General features: G+C 35.8%; 1 protein-coding gene and 1 long non-coding RNA gene across 3 annotated transcripts; one reads left to right on the top strand and one right to left on the bottom strand.

Annotated features, from left to right (window-relative positions):
- The first annotated feature begins 990 nt into the window (after positions 1-990).
- Positions 991-17,520, top strand: pnp5b (purine nucleoside phosphorylase 5b). Its single transcript, XM_065262355.2, has 6 exons — positions 991-1,146; positions 10,931-11,100; positions 11,439-11,542; positions 14,324-14,499; positions 14,922-15,112; positions 15,239-17,520. Exons 1-6 carry the CDS (start codon positions 1,118-1,120, stop codon positions 15,457-15,459), a joined length of 891 nt encoding a protein of 296 aa, XP_065118427.1. The 5' UTR covers positions 991-1,117; the 3' UTR covers positions 15,460-17,520.
- LOC135744327 (uncharacterized) lies at positions 3,600-9,201 on the bottom strand. Of its 2 annotated transcripts, none has more exons than XR_010530723.2 (5): positions 8,703-9,201; positions 6,781-7,519; positions 6,548-6,703; positions 6,226-6,304; positions 3,600-4,944 (listed from the first exon to the last, which is right to left on the bottom strand). It is a non-coding gene; the product is annotated as an uncharacterized lncRNA (long non-coding RNA). The 2 variants fall into 2 exon arrangements; XR_010530721.2 differs by having other exon boundaries at positions 3,601-4,944; positions 8,832-9,200.
- Positions 17,521-19,485: the final 1,965 nt, after the last annotated feature.

Here is a 19,485-nt window from a genome sequence, read left to right as displayed (position 1 = left end):
TGTCTGTTAAATGTTTGATGCAGGGGCATCGTCAGATGGGGTCCACATGAAGTGCACCATTTGGGACAGGGCCAATGTATCTCAAACCCCTTTGCACACTAGTTTTGTCCAACCTGGACACGTAGAAAAATGTTGCGCACAGGTTTGAACTTGAATGTGCCCCAGGTGACAGCATGTGATTGAGTTATCTTGAAAACAAGACGAAAATAAAGTAAGTTTATAAACAATAATGATGATCTTATTTTAACTTGATCACTATTAGCTCCTGAAGATGGACTTGAGAAAAGTTTTGTGCATAGCAGGGAAAGGGAAGCAGAAAGGAGAGATGATGAGTTTAGGTAAGACAAACTACATCCCCACCCAGTCAGGTCTTAAACATTCCAGGAAAAATCTCAGGAAAACCTCCAAGTCTATAAAACTGAGATGTTGCTGAGAAAATCAACACATGTATGTGTTATTTTCAAATATGAAATCAATGTTTAGTTTACTAGCTCTAGTAGTACATTAACAGTTAGCAGTAACTATTACTGAGATTATTTTAATAAGTTAGCGGTAATAAAATGACTGGTTTCTTGAAATATTGTTAATGTAAAAATATTCTTGTAAAATAAGTTATTAATCATTGTTATCATTACATCATCTAAAATGCAAATCTTTTCTCTGCTGTCATTATTTCCAAACATTTTATGCCATGTATGCCTCCAAACATGTGTATGAAGATGATGCATACATATTTTAAATGCATGTTTATCTTTGCCAGAACTTGTTTCAGTGTAGGAATAGTGGGCAAAGGAAACTGTATAGAAGTGTTTCACACATCTTGCACGCAGCAGGCTATAAAAAAACCTCATAAAAATAGAGGGCCTGTGTCGCAGTAGAGCTTTATGTCTGGCAACGCCTCCGGTTTAATGCAAAAAAAAGCATCACACCCTCTCATTGAGCCAATGAGCGCGCGTGACGTATGTGAGTGATGTGAGGGGTGTTTATAAGGGTTTCTCACGGACGCGGATACACACAAACCCACGGAAGTTTAACCCGGCACCAACCATATAAACCTCGCGCATCTTAACGTTTATTTTTCATTTATAAGTGACGTCACAGAGAGAATCGAGCTTCAATGTTTCCAGAATCTTCTAACGTTACTTGGTAAGTTTCATGCGTCGCTTTTATTTACATTTACGAACTACGGGTTACACCTTATACATAACATTACATAATCCATAGATTCAGTGTCTGTTAGCTATTTTGCATAGTTTTGTGTAGTTATTTTTGTTCTACAAGGAAGATGACCATTCAAATTACGATATCCTGTCGAGCAGCTTTAACGCGTTTAACTCATACTCGTACTGTAACGGTCCTTATCAAGAGAGGTCATAGAATTTGACAGTGAAAGAAAAGAGAATTATAGATAATAAACGATTATAAATTATAAAAAAAGATGTTCCGCCTGTTGAGATGCACGTGGTAGTGTATTACGTATACACGGAAAAACCTGGTGTGTGATGTGGTCTTCATCACGTACAATGCGCGTCCTCTGACTCACTCGTGGTGATGATGCAAGAAAGCATCCCAGGAGATCTCATCACTGTGTCGCAGATTTAAATAAACCCAAAAATCTAAAACCAGGGATGGATAATGAACTTAACAGACACACAGAGGTCTCTAAGGACCGTAAAGTTGGCAAATAAGCTTCAGTAGATTTAGGTTTAGTTTTTAACTCGAGCTGAACTTCAGTTTTGGAACCTGTAGTGTAGGGGTCTTCATGTACTCCTCTAAGAGGGCCAGATTTTAATATTGTAAATATGATGCAGGCCAACCATTAACCAAAATTGGTACCTTTAATATATATATTTTTATTTACCTCATATATAAACAAGCATTTTCGGAAAAGATGCACACCATATATATATATATATATATATATATATATATATATATATATATATATATATATATATATATATATATATATACAATTTAAAAGCGGTTTAGCATATATATCTTTAAAATATTAAAAAAGTAAACATGAAGTGAAATTTTAGTCATTAGGAGAAGACTGACTATATGTCGTGAATAAATTGTAATATATATATATGTGTGTGTGTGTGTGTGTGTGTGTGCGTGCGTGCGTGCGTGCGTGCGTGCGTGCGTGCGTGTGTATTATTATTTTTTTGTTATATATAATTTATTATATATTTTTTACAATTGCGGCTTAACATTGCAAGAGCAAAATGTTAATATTTCAACTATAAACATTTCACAAAAACGTTCAAGTGTAAATTATTAACAGATGTATTTGTGTATAGCACTAACTGTAATGCAGAGACATTTATTCACGACATATATTCAGTCTTCTCCTAATGACTAAAATTTCACTTCATGTTTACTTTTTTAATATTTTAAAGATATATATGCTAAACCGCTTTTAAATTGTACACTACATTTGGACACGACTGTCGGTGTTCGCCCTCTAGTGGCAGTCATAATGAAATTGAAGTTTAATTGTAAATATAGCTTTTACTCTACGAATATATTTATACTTATCAGTAATTATTAGTTTTTAAAGGTTTCAAGTTTTACTGGTAAAGTAAAAAAAAGGATTAATTATTTTCACCTTGCACACATTGTTTTTATTGGAACACACTAAATACATCACTTCTGATCGACATGTGGTGTTTTCGCACAAGTTTATTATATTTAAATGCATCCAAAGCTCAAATGGGATCTGATAATTGCACACCTGAAGATGGTTGGCACCCCAAGCAGTCGCTTTTCCTGTTTTTTGCCGTTATTTGTCATGTAAAGTGAAAAGGTAAAAGTAACCATGTTGATTTCAGACAAAGATAATTGGAGGGACGCATTTGGCCCCTGGGCCGCCAGTTAACTAGCCCTGCTGTAGTGTTAGCAAATAGAAGGCAGCGGCTAAGTGCAAATAGCGTTAGATGTAAATTTACACCTTGGAAAACTGTGTTTTTATAGTGATATATGCTATTTACATGATGTTAACAAATATTGAGACATTTTCTATTTACACTTTGACAATATCATCTTTTTGCGATACGGTATGTACAGTGTGTAAAAATAATAATAAATAATAGTAGTTTTTGTAGATTGACATGATGATGCAATAATAACAGTTTATGTAAATGATTATATATATTCAAATTAGTAAAGGGATGCTGCATTATTGAGAGAATAAAAGCCATCCCCATACCCAATAAATACTTTTATTCTTGCACTTGTTAGACACTTTATTTCCACTTTTCAAATCTTTTTTATTTTTATTAAAAATAAATGCCATTTCGATGTGATGGGAAAAGAGAGAAGAGCAGGGTCGGCAAAAGGCATATTGATAAACTCAAGCTGCAACAATAGTCACTGTCCATTTACCTCCATCACAGCTAATTTTCTTAAATCATACACCACCATCTGTGAGCCTTTCTTAGCGTTGCGAACTTGAAGGACTCTTATTCTGCCTGACCCAAAGAAGCCATGCACCGGTTTGGCCAATCAGATGAAGAGGTTGTTTTAGCGCTGACCACAGGCGTAAATGAAATCTAGAACCCATGAAATGATTTGTTGACCAAAAATGAAAAATCAAGCCACACTCAAAAAAATGATACTTTAAACGAACACAATTTTATTGTGGACAGTGGTTCCACACAACCCAGTTAGTTTTTATTAACATTTAAGGGTTGTTTTCAGTCAATGCCAAATTCTTTTGTTGCAGCAACACAATTGAATAATAAATAACTAATGTGAAGTGGTAATGTTTAACAAAATTATCTTAGTTACTTATCCATAACTTAAGATTGTTACGTTTTCTGAACATGTGTTTAACTTGTACAAACTAATCAAATATTTTTTGCTTGTCCAAATCAAGAGTAGTTTATTCATACAACTCATTTACATTGTGGACAGTGGTTCCATCCAATTACTTTTATTTACTTTAACACAACAATTTCTATTTCAAGTTAAATCACACACAAAAATATACTTTTTGTAATAAACTCTATATAACATTCATTTTATTCATAAAAGATTCTCAGACACCAGTTCTTCAAGCCATGTTTATTGCACTTAAACTACAGATACCGTAAAGGATATACCGACAAATGAGATGCACTCATCAACTTGAAAAACTTGCAAAGTTTTTCAAGGACTTTGGATATTACAATGTAACCTTATAACATTACAATTTTTTACACTTACTGACAAATGAAATGCACGAAGCACCATTCAGGCAGTTTTTTCAAGCCCCCGGATACGTATAATTAAACAACATTATTACACAACTGTAATGCTAACTGACAAAATAGGTTGCTCTCCATTCAGAGAGCTGGCACATGCGACTTCCAAAGATTTTTCAACAACTTTGGTATAATTTTAAGTTAAATGGTACTGTAAAAACATTATAAACGTTAACATTCCATGACAAATTAGATGCAGGACCATTTACGTACAGCCAAAGCTTTAAACAACTCTACATTAATCTAATTAAATAGAAACACACTGCAAAACTATCAAAATAAATTGACGACACTGCTTACTTCCTGAATGTTATTGTACTGCCATTTCAAAAACATGGCATTTACATATGAAATATTAAAACATTCCTTTCTCAAAACATCTGCAAAAGGCTTGGTCTTCAGCGTCTGAACTTTATGAGATAGTTACTTCCCATCTAGCTCCAGAAACAACAACTGCAATACTTCAAAAGTGTACCTGAATTTGGGAAAGTAGCTCAAGTTCAGTTCATATTTCAGTCCCATCAGCATGGTTGTTGCATACACAATGTTGTTGAGGTCCGAGAACTCTTAATCCCTTTAATAACACTCCAACATCTGCTGGGCTGTCTTCGATGTCTGAACCATACATTTTTACAACAAGCACTCCCATTACCATCTTCTGGATCGCCTCCTGGGTACTGGGTGCATCTGTATCCTGCAGGTGAGAATGACAATGATAAAATTATTTTATGTTTATTAATAAGTTCTGAAAAATCTCATTTACCATTTAATGTTATTCAAAACCAGCACATCACTTGATTCTGTAAAACTGAAGTATTTTAAGAACGGTCTCATATTCCATAATGTACAACAGCCAAAAAGTAAAATAGGGCAAGTATTGTTTGCTTACCAACATTATTTAAAATATCTTGTTTTCTGCATTAGAAAGAAACTACTAGGTTTGAAATACCATGAGTGGAGATGAGATAAAATAAAAAGTTATCCCAGGTGAAAACGTACACGTCCATAATGTACTTAAAGTGCTCTATTTTCATGCACTAATTCTGTACGTAGTATACTAAAAATTCTTCTTTTGTACTACTTAAGATAATCTTAAACATCTTGTACATTGTTCACAATGTCAGTCTAAATCAGATTTTAGGGCATATCCGATTTGACAAACTCATTGTCCATATTGTGGATCACAACTGTTCGTCCTGTAGCGTTCTGCCGTTTTCTGGATTATCTGCAATGTTTCTATGGCAATGACGTTGCGTTGGCACGACAATCTGCCTCAACATCAGACGTGTTTACGTTTTATGTGACGCAACAGCATGACATAACTGAAAAGCTACACAAATGCGATCAGAGCGGTCAGACTGACTTGGATTTCCAGAAATGCGATTTGAAAAGGATTTTAAACCACCCATGGATGTAGCCCGAAAAAGATTTGAAAAAACACTGATTTCATGTGGTTTTTGGCCGTTCACACGTTCTAAATGTGATTGAATTGGAATTGATGGATTCGAATATGCACCAAAATCATATTTAGACTGACAGTGTGAACAAGGTATAATTGTACTTCCCTGTTCTATTATTGAGACACCATGAATATGAACTAAAATGTTCTAAAAATCTATTTTAAAAATGTATTTAAGTACCACTCGTAGTAAACTTGAACCCATCTTTGTATGAAAGTTGGGTTCAAGTTTACAAGTTTTAACTAAATACATTTTTAATACAGAGATAGTATATTCAAAGCACATTTTAGTTCATAATCATGTTGTCTCAAAACAGCACAAATAAGTACACTTAGATAATCTTAAGAACATCTTAAAAAGTACTAAAGAATAAATTTTAGTATACCAAGTATAAATTAGTTTAAAATAGAGCACTGTAAGTACAATATGGAAGTGTACTACTTTTTCACCTGGGATACCACAACATTTCAATTCCTTGATAATACAGCAAAGTATATATATGCACATATACTTACCAAATACTCTTTAATTAGACTGGTCGGGTCTTCATTCAGGTAGACAAAGAAAGATCGGAGTCTGATCAATGTTGTCAGTCTAAATATGTAAATATCAAAATTTTATTAATTGTAGCATTCACAATATCAGGTAAACATTTACCTTTATTTTTAGATTATTATGCAAAATACAGCATGTAAGTGGAAAACAACAACAAAAAGGGACACTTTAAACTGTACCTATGTTTCTTTTTTTACAAGTTCCAGAAACTTTCTAATTCCAATTTCACCAGTGCAAAAAGAAGTTTTATTATAAGGTTTTAATGAGTGCAGTTCATCATACCCGTGTTGTGGAGACCAGCAGGTTTTTAATTCTCTGTCCATTGACGACTCCTCGTTTTGCATAGATCCTTATAAGCTTTGCAGAATATGGATTCATCTTCGCCAAGTATGTAGACACCAATGTGGCTGTTGTGATTCTTTTAAACTGTGCACAAATCTACAAAATAAAATAAATTATTGTTACCACAAAACCAATAAAGTTAAACATAAATGACTCAAAAACTTTTCACTCACCTCTTCCCTTCTGAAAAGAGCAGGCCATCTAGTTTTGAAATCTGCTATTGAAGGCGATTCCTTGACAACCTCATGTCTCCTGATAGAAAAGGTCTTGTCCATCAGCATTCATAATGTTTTCTTATTGTTCTTTTTAATTTCAGACAGAAGTATTAAACTGACTACTTCCAGTGTTTTGGATGTCTCCGTTTGTGGATGTTAAGGGCAGTAGTTCACCTCAGCATTGCATGTTTTTTTTATATATATATATATGTTAAACAGCACTGGAAATTCCAGCTGGTTTGGGCTTGAGTAAATTTAATTTCACTTCATTACAGCCAATTTTTCTCAGTTTTGTTATATATTTGGCAAGACACACTTTTGCAACACAGTCAGAGCTTAATGATGTAGATTGGGTTGAAAAAATGACTGTGTCACAGGATGAAAGTGAAAGAGCTGGTGATGAGCAGGTACTCCTTTTGAGAACTGTTCAGTTGTGGTGGGGGCAAGTTGTCACAATCACTTGGTGTTGTCAGGAATACCACCTTTAGTGTACTTTTGTCTTGAATTTCAGATGTGTACATGAGATTTAAAAACTAATTGCCCAAGTCAGAATCCATGAACTGCAGCCTTAAATGTCCTTGTAGATTACATTGTTTTTCTATTTCCTTTGACAGGTCACTCACTGAAGTAGGAATGGCATACTGAAGGATCACCTTTTGTAACTTTTAGCCAGACTGGAGAAGTCATTGTGGTATGACTGTGGAAAACAAGTAAAATTTAGTTAATTATTTTTTTTAAATCAATTGTAAGTATGGTTTAAAAAAACATTAACTTATGAATTGTCCATTTAACAAAATAAAAGCATATTTTACAATACAGTATGCGTGGACTTGTCTTTTCAAAGTCACCAAATAAAACACCAACCATATAACTCAAGCAATGGATAATCAATCATCAGCTAGCTAACTAAAATAGGCACTGACAGACTTTAACATACAATGCAGTTTACCTAAAAAAATGTGTGATATGCTCTAGTTTAAATAATCTGTTTTAATAAAACACATCTGGCTTCAGTCATGAACAAAAGCATCACTTGCCTCATCACCATAAAAACGTTTGACCTCCTGTAATACTTCAGCAATGGAAACTACACCAGGCTTAAAATCACTCACTGGTTGTGTTTTCTGTTTTTGTGTGATATAGAAGTCCCATTGACATTTGATTGGAAAACACAACCTGATAACATGCAAAATACCGTTTTACTCTTCTTTAAGTGACTGTTTATGTCAGCAAAGTATTCTTTTTCTGATGACAGTGCACTGCATGCCATGCACACAAATTACAAGTGAAAGTGGGCCTTTGTCGTCATGCAATATTACATCTGTAGCATAATTCCTACTTAAATGAACAAGTAGAGCATATCATGTCTTGAATATATCAATTAGAATATGTACTATGATATCTATGATAACCACCACAACGCACGTGCAGCAGTCTTTCATGTTTTAGTACTTTAGATCACAAATTTTACATTTCAACATAACTTACTTTAAGTATTCATTCAGAGTAACAAATAAAAATAAACTTTAAGAACCCCTTGAGAAAATGCTCTGACTAAACACAGGAAAATACGTTTCAAAAGCACTATTATCACCAGTAAAACAAGTTCAATGGCTAACGTTACCACCGGAACACGACGGAAAATCGAAGTTCAACTCACCACGAACACGTGAAGCAATCCGTTCATTTTGAAACGCACAAATCACGCAGTTTACAACACTGCTGCTATCATAAAACACTAATAATGGCCCGAAATTGAACAACACGTTTAATACTGTTTAAACACGAGTACATCACGTTTAATACGGTTTAAACACGTCACACAACAGATCGCGTGAAGCACTCCATTACATTTGAAACGCACAAATCACACACTTTACCTCACTGCTGCACAAATGACGTGAAATCATCACCATCAAAAACAAACACCATCGCCTTAAACATAAAATAAAGTTGCCTCAACAATGTTTTAAGATGGATTGAAGAATAAACGTATTTAGTTTACTTACCACACCATCACCTGCGCGCCGTCTTCGTGGAAGTCGTTAAAATGACGTCACATCCTTTAGTTTGAAAAAAATTCTTCTTCTTCTTCTTCTTTCTTTTTTACCAGCGGTTGGTAACCAGCTTAATGGAGCATTACCGCCCCCTCTGTTCCGGAATATGAACCTGATAATAGGTCTACTCTCTATCGCAAAGTAAACCAATTACTTTAGTTTAAAGATAGGTATTTAGGTAAACCAGAGTGAATAACAAATTGATTTAGCATAACACATTACACTTGTATTTTGTCTTAAAAATAAATGTGTATGTGTTAATGTAACTAAATATATTTGTGTATAATGAACAGTGCTACAAAACCCATTTTTTGAGTGCATAATCTCATTTTCCATTTGTTAACCTAAATGGAAAATGGAGCCGATTTCTGTTTATTTGATTTCAGAAATGAGTAAACCGTACACGACTGTTATGTGTTACTGTAAAGGTCAGACAGTTATATAGTCATATATATTCATCTGTGGGGGAAAGAAGTATTTGAATTTGACCTTTTCTTATCTGGAGAAAACTGTAAAAATAGGAAATGTTTTCTAAAAGAGAACTACAGAATACTAGACAATGTCATCACCAAATAACTACTTTGTTTTTCAGAAGTTGTTATTCTTGTTTTAGTACATTGTAATTAAAGAGTTTGACTTTTCAGAACAAAAATCTTGAGAATCACGTTTTGCAGGATTGTCATGAATCTGAACCTGTTTCTATTAGTCTTGACTAAATTACACACTTTGTATTGCCATCACGCCATATTTCTCATTGTTTACACCACCAACAGTGCAGCTTACACACACACAACACAACACAATGAAGACAATAAAGACTTCATTCATTCATACTTTACTGGGCTCAGGTTCTGGAAATTTCTGTGCAGACTGTTTTTATTTGACTGTGTGTATGGCATTACCCTTTCCCATTTATATTTTACAAGAGACATATGTGCAATTCCATGCAAATCTAAAGTTTTTACTTAAAGTTTTTAAGCATACTGATATCTTTGATGTCAATATTTTGTGGTTTAAATACAAAGTCTTGGTTAAATTTTTAAATTGTTTTTATTATTTTGTTTCATGGTTAAGTAAATGCAAATTTCACATCCATAACATTCTTTTCTCCTCATAAATGCGAATACATTTTTTTTTATAAATATAAAATGTTCTTTGAAGAGCCGTCCCGTCTCCATTTTAAATTCACAAAATTTCTACAAAGTATGTTGTCTACTAAAAACGTGTCATTTTTTTTCACATTCATAATGCAGGGCCATTTCTAGCCATTTTGACGCCCTAGGCAAAACCAATGTTGCCACACCACCAAACAAGATCATACAATTATACATGCTGTATTACATACTTACAACACAAATCATGTGATCCTGTAACACTCAAATCTTTAATGCATCTCATTCATATCCATTGTGAGTCATATTAACAGTTATCATCATGAGGGAAATTAACCATGGCTTTTTTTTGTAGTTACCATGATTTTAGAAGATATATTACCATAGTTTTACTACAAATAAAATACAATTATGGTGAGAACATGGAAAATTTATGGTTACTTATTACAAATAAAACTGTGATTAGTTTACTATAGTTTATAGCTGTGGTTCTCAAACTGGGGGCCCTGAGATGGTGCCAGGGGGGCCCAAGTTTTATGACATTTTATAAAATATATGAATTTATCATGAATTCTGTGTAATTAAACCTCAGGAAAATAAGGCTACTAAAACACAGTTTTGTTTATGTTTTATGTCATAAATTTTCTTTGGGCGGCCACCGTACACAAGAGAGGGTGCATGCCGAAAAAGTTTGAGAACCACTGGTTTATAGTTTATTACTATAGCTTGGTGGTGCCCTAGGCGACTGCCTGGCTTGCCTATGTCTAGGAACGGCCCTGCTATAACGCATCTATAGAAACAAAATGATCAGCAGATTAGGAAAATATAAACGCATGCTTCATTATATTGTTAATTAATGCATTCTCTGAGAATTTATATTTCAAGCTGTGACTTCAAATGTCACAATCTTAATGCTGGATTGGCTTCTGTATGTTTCAGGTACAGCTATGAGGATTGTAAGGTCACAGCTGATTGGCTGTTATCTTACACTTCAGTGCGTCCTCTAGTGGGAATCGTGTGTGGTTCAGGTCTCGGTGGACTGGCAGATATGCTGAAAGATCAGCAGGTCATAAACTACAACGATATCCCAAACTTCCCTCAAAGCACCGGTGAGTTCACACAAAGCTGCATATAAAATACAAAACTGTTAAAAGATCTGCGTCTTTTGTAATGTATCAGTTGTGTAATAGTACATAAGTATAAAATGCATGCGACAACTAAACATCAATGAAATGTTTTTGTACAAAGCTCTACGTTAATTATTTAACGTTAGGTGGCTCCTCACTCAATGAACACAGTTTTGGTTCACCTTAATATAATGAAAGCCAATTTTACAAATATATTGGTTTGTTCATTTTGATATGTTATCTGCAAGCGTCTTGTATAAATGTAATTTACAGTTGTTTGTTGTTAATCTGTCTCTTCTGATTGTGTGATGTGTGTTTAGTGCATGGCCATGCTGGAAAGTTGGTGTTTGGTACTCTTAAAGGAAAGGCTTGTGTGTGCATGCAGGGCCGGTTTCATCTCTATGAAGGATACCCCATTCAAAAGGTGATTTTTATATGCATGCAAACACATCACGAAAACCTCAAGGTCTCTCTTTAATGACAAACCAATGACATCCTGTTTGTCATGACCATAAATTACTGAATCAATACAGTGTGTCATTCACCGGTGTATTTATAGCATCTTTATTGACATGACGTGATGTAGGTATGTGTGAAATGTAAACTCACCGTGTAGTTTTTACAACTTCACAAACACCAGCAGCTGAACTTTGAATCGGTTTCTGTTTCCTCTGTCATGAATCACCTGATATAATTATTTATCCAGCGGTCATAATAACAAGTAAGTTAGCAGATTAAAGATTACAATATTATACTTGACTGACGTCTTAAAGGATTACTCCACTTTAATAAAAACATTCTGATAATTTACTTCATCCATGTCTTATATAGAAAAACCATCATCATTTACTCGCTCAAAAAAAATTTGTGCCTTTAACCACAACTTCTCGTCTTGCACTTGTCGTGTGATGTGCCAGCGTGACCTTATGTAATATGTAATCACATGGAAAGGTCACGCATGACGTATGCAAAACCACCGCTCCAGTGTTTACAAGTGTGGAGAAAGAGGAGCGTTCAGATGTTGTTGTATGTGGAATGATAAGAAATCATGGAGGGGTCTGAAATTGTCATTGTAGGTGCATGTCCACTGTGAGAGACATAATCTAAAAAAAAATCCAGAAATCCCAATGTATGATTTTTTAAAACTATTTATTTGTATGATACAGCTGCAAATAAGTATTTGAACAGCTGTCTATCAGCTAGATTTCTGACCCTCAAATACCTGTTATTCTGCCTTTAAAATGTCCACCTCCACTCCATTTATTATCCTAAATTAGATGCACCTGTTTGAGGTCATTAGCTGAATAAAGACACCTGTCCAACATGGCCAAGACCAAAGAGCTCTCCAAAGACACTAGAGACAAAATTGAAGAAGCTTAACATGATTATCCATCTCCCTCGGACTGTGTCTCCATGCAAGATCTCACCTCGTGGGGTATCAATGATCCTAAGAAAGGTGGGAAATCAGCCCAGAACTACACGGGACGAGCTGGTCAATGACCTGAAAAGAGCTGGGACCACCATTTCCAAGATCACTGTTGGTAATACACCAAGACGTCATGGTTTGAAATCATGCATGGCGCAGAACATTCCCCTGCTTAAACCAGCACATGTCCAGGCCCGTCTTAAGTTTGCCAATGACCATTTGGATGATCCAGAGGAGTCATGGGAGAAAGTTATGTCGTCAGAACTAAACCTACAGGAAACCTTTGACCTCTATAATTGCAAACAAAGACTACTGTACCAAACATTAACATTGATTTTCTCAGGTGTTCAAATACTTATTTGCAGCTGTATCATACAAATAAATAGTTTAAAAAATCATAAATTGTATTGTCAATTATGTCTCTCACAGTGGACATGCACCTACGATGACAATTTCAGACCCCTCCATGAATTCTAAGAAGGAGAACTTGCAAAATAGCAGGGTGTTCAGATACTTATTTTCCTCACTGTGTGTTACGCACGACCTTTTCACATGATTATGTAATATGCAGTCGCGCTGGCAAGACGAGAAGTTGTGGTTTAAGTAAGGAATAATTGACGACGGGCCATTGAATTATAAGAAAATAATGCACACCCAAGGTGCAATGCCGTTACACCGTGGGTGTGCATTATTTTCAAATAATTCAAAGGATTCCTCTGTTCCTATTCCTCCTACCACAGTTACCACAAACATTGCTCTGGTGCCTATTTTTAAGACATTTGACAAGTTAGGTGTGCGGTTATCAGAAATTAATACAGACGGAACATTTCTCAGCCAATCAGAATACAGCATTCAACAGACCCATGGTATAAAAGTAAATATTTTTTGTTAAAATGAGGATGGTTTCTCTAGATGAGACCCTTTTGTCTCGGTTGAGATCGTTTGGAGTCTTTGAAGCTGCATTGAAACTGTAAACAAATATGCATAACAAATTCATGTGGTAACCCCCCCTTTTTAAGTTTGTCTTTTATTTACTATAATTACATTTGTGTTATATCAGCCCATATCAGTTGACCACGAGTCAAAATATCTGAAAACATGTCATGTCAGAGTGTTGACAGATTATTGATTAATGACTGTATGATAGTTAATAAATCAACCTAGCAAATATAATAATCAGTCTATTACAAGAATTAATATTTCACCCAAGCTCAAAGGAAATATAAGAGATCATATATTTGTTGTATTTTAATTTAAAGGGACACTAAGTAGGGTTTTAAGTGTTGTATTAATCAAAATCAATGTCTGTATTTATAAATATGTTCTTGTTGGTGTCAAATGACCTCTGCCAGTGATCTGACTTTTCTTTGTAAGCTTAGAATTTTTCTCTTTACTTACATTGAACGGGTAAGTCCATTTCGCCGTATTGATAAACTATAATAGCAGAGAAGGACAAAAAGCACTAGCCTACCAACACGTTTTCATTCAGAACACTTGAACCAGCTGAAACTGACAAGGAGATCAGTGATTACATAACGCCTACTGTAGTTGCAACACGCATTTGGAAAAGCGAGGCGCTAGAGAGCACTATTCGTTTGAATGCAAAATACAATTTCACCACTAGATGGGGATAAATCCTACTTACAGTCCCTTAAAAAATTCTTGTGTCAGTAATTACAGTAATAAGACTTGATTGATCGAATAATTAATAAGTAGTAATAAGTAGTGACACATTTTGACCCTTTTGGCTAAAGAGAGAATGGTTGTTGTCTTTGACAGACCACGATGCCTATCAGGGTGTTCAAGCTGATGGGTGTACAGACGATGATCCTGACCAATGCTGCTGGTGGACTGAATCAGGATTTTACAGTGGGTGACATCATGGTTATTAAAGATCATATCAACATTCCAGGCTTCGCTGGGAACAACCCACTAGTGGGACCCAATGACGAGAGGTGAGATGTTGTTTTCTACAATGCTTCACAGGGCTCCAGACTGCGACCAAATGGTCGCATTTTGCCACCAAAATTTGAGAGTGTGCCACTGAATTTTACATCTAGTCGCACATGTGCGACCAGTAAATTTGACCTTTTTTTGTGATGTGACACTGAATTTAAAACAGCACATTGTACTTTCTGCATCTATCATTAAAGTATTTATTAGTAATACAGTGTATTACTTAGTAGAAAGGTGAATATTTGGTTAGCATGTTGATTTACGGTGTGTGCCCCTAAATTTTCTCATTGTGCCCCTTAAATTTTCAGTTGGGGGCCACTGTGCTCCTAGTGAAAAAGTTAGTCTGGAGCCCTGCTTCATCTATTACCATAGTAAGTTATAGCATGGTATTATTGTCTCACTCTTCATGTCTGTGCTCCAGGTTTGGGGTGAGGTTCCCGTGTATGTCAGATGCTTATGACCGCGGACTGCAGCAGCTGGCTCACGATGTCGCAGCTGAATTGGGCTTCTCTGCGTTCATGAGGGAGGGCGTGTACAGCGTTTTGGGTGGGCCGTCCTTTGAGACCATCGCCGAATGCAGAATGCTCCGCCTCCTCGGTGCTGATGCTGTGGGTGAGTCTGGGGCACAGGGATAAACTAATATGATAATATTTAAATCTGAGCTAAGCATACACTCCTGTGCAAATGAACTGAATGTGTAATATCGTTCGGTCTCTGTGCATGTTTTGTTTTATGCAGGCATGAGCACCGTTCCTGAGGTCATCATTGCACGTCACTGTGGAATGCGAGTTTTCGCTCTGTCCCTCATTACCAATCAGGCGGTCATGGATTATGACAGCGAGAAGAAGGCCAATCACGAGGAGGTTCTGGAGACAGGCAAACAAAGAGCCAAGGACCTGGAGAAACTCGTGTCTACTATGGTTTCTCGCGTTGAGCTCGACAACAATACATTGCAGTAAAGCTTTTAGTGTACCATCATATATAAACTCACACATGACTCACACGCATCCACATCCAAACCACAGACCCGAAACATACTGTACGCAAGTACATCTCCGGTACTGCAACAAGAGTCACTAAAGCAGAATTACTGTAAAACCTCTAAAGACGCTGGTGTGCATAGTTGCAAAACAAGAAAAAAAAACACTTAAATGCACCGAATGTCATTATCCTCTTGACGTCGTAATTACAAGGTGTTCACGTCCACATTTTTGTACTTGCGTAAAGTATGTTTCGACAGAGGTAATGTGCATCATGCTGGCCAGAGGTATTTAGTGACATCAATGTTAATCATAGAGTCTTTACACTTGGCCTTTAACTTTAAATGTTTACATTCTGAAAACAAAATGTTTTAGAGAACTGTAACTTAAATGTCTTAAGTATGTAATATAACACTGATATGGTAATTGGGGAGATTTTATTATCGAGCACTGCTGTTTCAGTCAGGGATTACTATTCAGTGTTTATTTATTGTCTTAAAGTTATTTATTTCAAATAAGTTAAACTTGGGAAAGAAAACAGAATTTAAAGGGGTCGTGAGCTAAGAATTCTCCTCAGTAAAGGGGCGGTCACACTACACTTTTCATTCCATTGACTTCTATTGATACGCATGCGTGAGACCAGAAACATATTTAGCATTTCGTTGCGTTCCAAAGTTGAAGTCTTGTGAACTCTGACCTGTAAAACCTGCGTTACCTCCCTCTACTGAAAAAAAAGATAGACGAAGCGTTCCTGGACCATAATCGTAGTTTATTTGCATGGTCAAACTCTAGTGTGACCACCCCAACAAATGGTCAGTATGCTATAAAAATACTCTGTAGGTTTTAAAACTTAACACTTCCTTGTTATTTCAAAAACAGCTTTTATTTCAACCAACATCAATACGACTCGTATATATGTTTTCAGTGGCGGCACGATGTCAAGCTTGTCAAAACATGTATTTAGCCCATCATGTGTGTGGCTCGTCATGTCAAAATATGTGTTGGGTGCGTCATGTGAACCTATGTGCATCAAGCGTCATGTTAAAATACGTGCCTGCCACTGACAATTCAAAGGGGTTTATGATAAAAGAGACGCTTATGTTTGCCAGATACTCGCTTAATTTCATGTGTAATCAGAGTTTAGTGTTAAGTTAGTGTCTTGCTAGTATTTTGTGAACGTGAGCGTCTCTTTTATCATAAACCCTTCTGACGCATCTGCAGCAGGCACGCATGATGCACATGGTTCACATGATGCAACGAAGACATATTTTGACACATGACACGGGTAAACACATATTTGAAATTCGCACCCCTCAGAAGAGAAATCACAGGCCGCCACTGTACGATTTAAAATGTGTGCTATTATGACATCATAGTAATGCGAAATACATGTAAGAATATAAATGCCTCATGCAATTCCAAACATGCACAGATGGGGCTTTAAAACTTTTTTATATATGCAACAGTGTTACACAATATTAGCAGAGGGCGATTACTTCAAAGTCGGTAGAATAGAATAAAGCTTTTTATTTACAAATGATGACTTTTTTAGGTAAAAATCTTTCTAATGCTATTAGTGGACCAAAGAGAAGTGTACAAAATAATCAAATAAGCCAGTCCATGACCCCTTTGTTTCTCTTTAAAAAAATTATTTAAATAATGAAATATTTAGAAAAAACCTGTATGTGTACTGTTAACTGAAGAAACTGTTACTGGGACTTAAAGATGAATATATTTATGTTACTTATTTATAAAGGCAGTCTTAAAGGGTGTGGTTTAAAAGTAAATTAAGGTAAAGTGTTGAATTTGCAATTGGTAATCTTTAGGTGATGTTTTATTTGTGGGTTTTAAATGGGAAACTGTTGCTCTTTTACTGAATTTTACGTGTTAGAAGTGGAAATGTTTTAGCCCTTTCCCCAAAATCTTTTTTATTTTATTTTTATTTAGAGTGAATGGTGAAATTGCACTTCAACCTTTGTGGCACATTTTTATTTCCATGATCTCCAGCTTAAATGAAATAAAAACTTTGCTGCTATGCAACTGCATCTCTCTTATTCTTCACTGCGTGATTATATACACAACATTTTTGGGACATTGTTATTAAAACTTAATAAATGTACATCACATGGGAGGATTGTCTGATGAATAATCATAAAAACACAGAAAAAAAACTGATATTGATGAGAGATAACCGATCATGTTAGAGCAGTTTTTTTATTCAGGGCATGAGGTCATTGGTAATGTCGGGTAACAATAAGGAAGTATACAACTTTAAGGTCGTGTGAACAGTGGTTAGATGTTATTTTACAAATTCACCTGTCCATCCAGTTTTAAATGTAGGCGTCTGCTGCATTAATGATCGACAGGACAGGATGATCAGGCTCCTCCGAAACGAACTTGTACGACTTCATTTCAATGGAGAACTATGATTATTACTAAATTTGACTAAAATACATTTTAGCTTTAGACGACTGTTTACATTTAGACGACCACAAAATCCTGGACGGGATGCGTCCAGGAATTTAGACGCAAATAAAATTAGTCACATGATGACGTATTGACCTTTTATTGGACAATCTCTTTAGGGACGATCATCACTAGCTAGCTCACAGCGCTGGCAGCGCCCACACGTGCGCAGGACAGGGAGGATCCCCCTCGAGCCGGCATTGAACCGAAGCGATATGCTTGTTATATTTTTATTATTTTACAAGAACAACGTGAGGAGAGCATGCACAGCTTTTGTTTATTGCTGTCTGTGTGTATCTCTACAACATTAGATGCAAACAGGGCTCTCAAGTCTCACGCATTCGGCGGGAGACACACGCACTTCAGCCAGTTTACACGCCAGTGACGCCACACCTTGCATTTCTCAAGCTGAAAATAAAACATTCTTCCCATATAAAAACAATGGATGAGGCAAAGGCAGGGACGTTCGCTGCCGGGAGTTCATACAGGTAGCTGTCTCGAGTTTTTAGGTGTGCTCAACTTCACAGCAATGCAAGAGAACCTAACGCAAATGACATCAAAGTACCGCGAGAAATATTCGGGAAATCATACGGAGGAGTTTGATTTCAAATCGCTCTCGCGCTGTTCTAATGTCATCCACCTGTCACGCGGAGTTTGTTGGAGGAGCAAGATCCGATGAATACGGTAAAAAAAAACTCGTTTAATTTTTGTATCATATTGAATTTACGATTCCTGGACTCGCCTTTGATAAAAGACAATGTGAGCTGATGTTGGGTAATATAGCCATACTCGTGCTAAATTATTAACTCAGTCAAAAACTCTCCAGCTTTGCAACCAGTTTTAGTTTACCTCAAAATAAAGAAAGTACTAGAGGCTTCATAAAATGAATGAAAGGAGAGATGAATATCATTATTTTATTGCCGTGTCATCAAGGCATCAAAGTGTGCAAAAACACAACACAAACACGATTCAAAACTATAGGCTACTCTTTTTGTATACAAATTTCGAACAGGATTAGAATAGAATATAATTATATTTTAAATATGACAAAAAAACACAAGCCTGTAAACGTAATAATATCTTAATGTCACAATGCAATAATATCATATAATTTCAAAACTGCATATACTGTTGACACACACAAACACAAAATGAAATGCACTGTAAGTCGTTTTGGATAAAAGTGGCTGCCAAATGCATAAATATATAGATATAAAACTCAGTCTATATAGATTTTTCTCTCTCACTCTATTTGCAAGGAAAATAAAGGAAAACGTTAGACTTAAAATCATCTTTCTATTCTGTATTACTTTATTATTTGTTTCAGTTGTGTGCTTGCGTGTCAGCGAGCAAAGTGCCCTTTTTATTTTTTGAGCACCTGCCCCTCCAATTGTCTCTGCAAGGCCCTGCCCTAGATAAATACGTCTTGGAAGTGGAGTGGATAAAACCACAGCTTATGTAAATAAGAAAACGCTGCGCAGACCGACCGACTAATGAAGTACCGCGAGAGTGATTCAAGTGCATAACAGAACAGTGTGA

This window comes from Paramisgurnus dabryanus, chromosome 6 (genome assembly GCF_030506205.2).
Source record: "Paramisgurnus dabryanus chromosome 6, PD_genome_1.1, whole genome shotgun sequence".
Lineage (NCBI taxonomy): Eukaryota > Metazoa > Chordata > Actinopteri > Cypriniformes > Cobitidae > Paramisgurnus > Paramisgurnus dabryanus.
The sequence above is the reverse complement of the archived record's forward strand: the minus strand, read 5'-3'. Positions and strand labels throughout refer to the sequence as shown.

Coding starts and splice junctions, on each gene's coding strand:
- pnp5b (XM_065262355.2), top strand. CDS start 1,118: ATGTTTCCAGAATCTTCTAACGTTACTTG. Junction 11,543..14,323: donor AAGGATACCCCATTCAAAAG/GTGATTTTTATA, acceptor TGTCTTTGACAG/ACCACGATGCCTATCAGGGT. Junction 14,500..14,921: donor GTGGGACCCAATGACGAGAG/GTGAGATGTTGT, acceptor TCTGTGCTCCAG/GTTTGGGGTGAGGTTCCCGT.